The following is a 5,531-nucleotide window of genomic DNA, read 5'->3' on the forward strand; positions in this document are numbered from 1 at the left end:
CTTTGTGTCTCTGTTGCTATCTACTCCCTCCGTCCCATAACGTAAGACGTTTTTTGATACTAGTGTAGTGTCAAAAAACATCTTACATTATGGAACGGAGGGAGTAATTAGGTGTCTTTTCACTCTCTAGGCTACATGTAGACATGTCCTGTGCTGCTCTTAGACTTGAAGCCCCTTTACCGTGGTGACCACGATGACATCCTGCCGGCCGCCGCCGCCTTCAGCGCCGGAGCTGGCCGGCATGGTCGATTGAACTGGGCGACGGCGCACCTTTTCCATTCGATGTATTTGAGAGCCCTCAACGGGCCTCCATTCGGCCAATTTTGGGCTTTTGCTACGTAAGCACCCAAGAGAGACCCCTTAGGCAGGGAAACAAACATGGAGTTCTATATGAGCCGGCTCAAGAGTGTAGCCCACTAAGCTTAATTTTTCCAGAAGTTTTGTTAAAAATATATTATTGAATATTGTTTTAAAATCTTTTTAATATTTAAAGTTTTATATATTAGGAATAAATTAAAAACTGAATGTAAATCTTCATATGTATATAAAAAAATAACATGAGTTGGGCATTTTTTAAATCTGAATGTAAATGTTCATCTCTTGTTTAAAAAGTTTTTATGTACAAAAATATTCATGTATTTTAAAAAATATTCAGGCACCTACATGTAAGTGTTCATGCATATGAAAAATAAATGATAATCACATATTTGAAAATTTTCGTGTATACAAAAGTTGTTCATCGCACATCTAAACAGCATTCATCCGTACAAAAACTATATTAATGGAGTATATTATAAAATTTCATCATTTTAATAAAATATACTTCCTCCGTTCCCAAATATAAGTCTTTTTAGAGATTCCAACAAGTGACTACATACAAAGCAAAATGAGTGAATCTACACTTTAAAATATGTCTACATACACCCGTATGTTGTAGTTCATTTGAAATGTCTAAAAAGACTTATATTTAGGAATGGAGAGAGTACATGTATAAAAGAAGGTTTACATAAGTTTGGATAAAATTAAGGAGCCAAGTAAAAAAATTGTGGAACAATAATTTGGATAAAAAATTTGAATATAAAATGTAAGGGAAATGAAAAAGAAGGATAAAACTTGAAAAACGGAAGAAATCAAAATAAACCGAATGAAAACTGGAAGCCACCAAGCCTGAATAAATCACAGAAAAACTGGAAGAACAGCATAAAGGAAAAAAAAACTGAAACAGGCCCCCCCCCAACCCCCCCACCCCCCCCCCCCCCTTTGACACTTTATTTGCCCTTGCCTACCCCCCTTTCCCTCCACCCCTCAAGCGATGTTGAGCAAAATGTTAGCCCAATATGCAACGGACTAGGGATCCCACTTTCCTTTTTCCCTCTTGTTCATTTCTTTCTTTCAAATCAAGAGTACACTGTCAAAACGGGAGTAAACAAAAATCAACACGCATGAGTTCTTTGACAGTATTTTGCTAAATTCTCACAATTCGGTACCAATTTTGAGCTGAACAATTTCTATAGTAAGCGAACAAACTAATGGTATTCCCTCCATTCCAATGAATAAGGTGTGCACACATTTCAAAGTCTAACTTCGAACCTAAATTAGACCATTAATATATATTTTTTGACTTAAAAAATATACCATTGAAAACTTCTTTTGAATACGAATTCAATGGTATAATTTTTGTCACATGAAGCCCACATTTGAGTTGTCTAAATTGTGGTCAAACATTAATATTGCGATATGTGCGCATCTTATTGCTTGGGATGGAGAGAGTAGCACGAACAAAACAAATGATAGTATAAATTGTTCCATGTGTAGACACGTATGAACATTTTATTGATCAAGGTGAACAATATTTCTAATTTAGCAAACAAAAAATAAGCACCATAACACACACAAAAACTTGAGCTGCCCAAAGATCTCCCATGACGGTCATCCCATCTTTTCCTCAAGGTGGTCGTACCATAAGGCGGCGATGCTAATGATGTGGTACGATGCCAACAAGGTCTTTGTCGGACTCCTGTGTGCATTGGCCGAGGAAGAACATACTGTATCTGGTCAGCAAGGGTTGATGGTTGCTCTCACCGTCGAACGTGAGGAAATCTGTTTTCTGGAGGCGAGGGTTATAGATGGAGAGCGTGAGGTAGTAGTCATGGAGAAACGGAGTGCATAGTCGGTAGTTGCGTCAACCTACTGCCGTTAAAGGGTCGGAGCCAAGTACACGTCGGAGGAAAAGAAACAAACTCCAACTAAATTTGGATATAGCAGGAAAACATCTTCTGGGTCAAATATTTCCATATCCAAACTCTATTTCAAAATTAGTGTCGTACCAAATCTGAAATTCTAGGAGTTACTTTTGTGTCTATCATACCTCTTGCCTTGAGATCCCTGTGAATTATTGTGACTCCTGAACCTTGATGGAGATAAAGAAAGCATCAAGTGTTGGATGTCAAAGATTAACCATGTGCAGAATTTTCAACTAAAAGCATTTTTCTGCCGGTATTGCAGCAAACGTAACCTCAGTAACATTGCTTCAACCGAACAATCTCCTTTCTCTTATATTGTAAAAGCTTACAGTTAAGTACATGACTGAAATTTACAGTGAAGTACATGACTGAAAAAAGGGAAATGGTTTACACATTAAATTACGGAGTATCTACCGCCCTTCGAACATCGTGACACTCATGTTATTCATTGAGCTGCTGGTATTTTCCCCTGTTTCTTTTGCTTCAGAGTTCCTGTATGCAAAATACACGGGTTGTCTTGGGGTTGAAAGTTCCGTGGTTTCATTCTCTAACATGAACACAACTGATGACATGAGTGGCCTATTGTAAGGATTATCTTGCACACATAAGAGCCCTATATGAATACACCGTAGAACTTCAGTTGGTGAACAGTTATCAGCAGTGGAAGAGTCCACCATATCCATTGGCTTCCCATCATTCCATAAGTTCCATGCCTGAACCAATTGAATCAAATTCCTATAAATTACTAATTTCATCAGAAGTGTGCACAAAATTTGCATTAAATTGTACTTACATAAGCTAAGAGGTTTGGAAATTCTGAGAGGTGAGGTAAGCTAATCTTCAGACCACTTATGATCTCCAAGAGTAGAACACCAAAGCTGTAGGTATCGGACTTGACAGAGAAGGCGCCATCCATCGCATATTCAGGAGACATGTAACCACTGCGTCACAATTCAACAATAACTGAAGTAATGGAAAATTTTAACGAAATAAATATCTTGCACAAATTACTCACTATGTCCCAACAACTCGGTTAGTGTTTGCTTCTTGCTGGTCACGACCAAATATTCTTGCCATACCGAAATCGGATATCTTTGGGCTCATATCCTCATCTAACAAGATGTTGCTTGATTTAAGGTCTCTATGAATTATGGTCAGCCTTGAATCTTGGTGGAGATAAAGAAGTCCTCTGGCTACCCCTTTGATTATTTGAAACCTTGTTGGCCAATCAAGGACATACTTACTTGCAGCGTCTAGCAAAATAGTACACAACGTTGTTATAACTTATAAGTATGCAGCCAAGCTCTGTTAAATCACATGTTAGCTTTTCTCAACATGTAATACTTGCAGCGTCTAGCAAAATATACACAACGTTGTTATAACTTATAAGTATGCAGCCAAGCTTTGTTAAATCACATGTTAGCTTTTCTCAACATGTAAATCTGAACGTACCAAAAATGAAGACATCCAAGCTTTTGTTTGGTAAGTACTCATAAATCAGCAGCCTCTCATCTTCATGAATGCAATAACCAAGAAGCCTGACAAGGTTCCTATGCTGCAACTTGGCAATTAGAACAACTTCATTTCTGAATTCCTCCGCTCCTTGTCCAGAACTCTTACTGAGCCTTTTGATAGCGACTTCTTTTTCATCTTCCAAGATTCCCTACAGACATTTTTATCATTATTAAGCTCAACAAGATTGTTTTTATGTTCATCTAATATACATACTGCTGGGTGAGATTCTTTTGTTACCTTGTAAACCTTCCCAAAGCCTCCTTGTCCGAGCATGTTCTCGTTCGAGAAATCATTTGTGGCGGTAACAATATCTCTAAAGCTAACCAATGGAAGCTCGATATTTTCATCACCAATTAGTTGGTTTGAAGCTCCTCCTAGGATCGACTTTGCCTGGACATCCTTGTTTCGACGGTTGCCTAACAAGAAGAGTTGAAAATATTGTTTGTCAGTAGCTCTCATAAGTGCCACAACAATGTTGCATCCTGAAATTCTACCTCTGAACTTGCATATCCAAACAAGGCAGATGCACGTCAGTACAAGCAGACATGCGGTGACTGGTAGCAATATCTTCAACATACCCCATCTCTTCTTATTAGCAGCTGAAGAAATAAATTTCAGAAAGAAAATAAACAGTTATACATGACCAACTAAATTTCAACAAGAGATATCACAGATTAATCCATTGGGCAACATGATCCATCCAAAGTCCAAACTGCACGTACCTGCTAGTTCGGATTTTGCCAGCCTCACATAGAGATCCTGGCCTTTGTCGACGTACCGGACGTCGACGATGTCCCCGACCCAGATGACGCAGCCACTGCCACCGCCGCCTCCTCTGATGTCGGCGGCGGCGAAGGCCACGCAGGAGCAGTTGGCCAGGCACCTCGCCCTGCACCCCTCCAGCGTCGCCCCGACGTCCACCGTCGCGTTGTCAGTGTCAGGGAGCTTCACGCCAGACACCACCACGAACCCGTCCGTGGTGGCGCCACCGTCGCGGCACTGCAGGGGCACGTTCCTCCGGCAGCCGGCGGCGGCCTCCCTCATGGACCAGTGCGCGGGGGACCCGGGCACGTCCCCCTGCACGCCCCCGCAGAAGAGCGTGGCCGCCGTGTTGACGTTGCACAGCCCGAAGGCGCCGCACTTGGCGTAGTCGTCGCACACGTCCCTCGGCGCCTGCGCGAACACGTTCCACACCCGGCTGCCGCCGTCCCACGCCAGCCGCTGGATCACGCCGGCCTCGCTCAGCACCAGCCGCGAGAAGGGCGCCGCCGCCGTGGCGTTGAACACGTAGGCCACCTCGTCGGGCCGGACCACCACCTGGTTCGTGAACATGTCCGAGTAGGACGCCATCTCCGGGACGCCGCTGAACCATAGCCCGTTCCACGGCCCCGTGCGGTACTTCTTGACGTCGCCGCGCCACGACACGCAGTCCGGCAGCCCCCGAGTGTCCATGGCGCGCCGGCAGTCCCCTGTCGCCGGGTCGTCTGGGGAGCGCCACGACCTGCCGGACCACTCGGCGCCCGTCTGCGGGTTCCTGCCCAGCCGCATGCCGGCGATCAGGGTGTTGGACGGGTGGTCGAACGACTGCCACAGCACGGCGCCGCTGCCTTCTTCTTCGTCGTCGTCGCGCACCACCACTAGGTTGCCGGACTCGAGCAGCCGCGCCTCCGCCGACGACGAAGAAGAAGTGGCGCCACCGCCACCGGTCGTCGTGTTTAAGGAGGACAACGCGGTCTCGCCGGAGACGTCGCGCAGGAGAAGCCTGACTGCCCA

General features: G+C 44.1%; 1 protein-coding gene across 1 annotated transcript; it reads right to left on the minus strand.

Annotated features, from left to right (window-relative positions):
- Positions 1–2,518: 2,518 nt before the first annotated feature.
- On the minus strand, positions 2,519–5,502 carry LOC125530373 (receptor-like serine/threonine-protein kinase SD1-8; the record flags this gene model as incomplete). The annotated part of the gene is given in 7 exon segments (XM_048694777.1): positions 2,519–2,956; positions 3,037–3,184; positions 3,259–3,496; positions 3,696–3,906; positions 3,996–4,174; positions 4,253–4,357; positions 4,481–5,502. Coding segments are annotated over 7 exon segments (2,010 nt in total). The 3' UTR covers positions 2,519–2,653.
- Between the last annotated feature and the right edge of the window lie 29 nt (positions 5,503–5,531).

The sequence above is a fragment of the Triticum urartu genome, unplaced genomic scaffold (genome assembly GCF_003073215.2).
Source record: "Triticum urartu cultivar G1812 unplaced genomic scaffold, Tu2.1 TuUngrouped_contig_6272, whole genome shotgun sequence".
NCBI classification, from domain to species: Eukaryota; Viridiplantae; Streptophyta; class Magnoliopsida; order Poales; family Poaceae; genus Triticum; species Triticum urartu.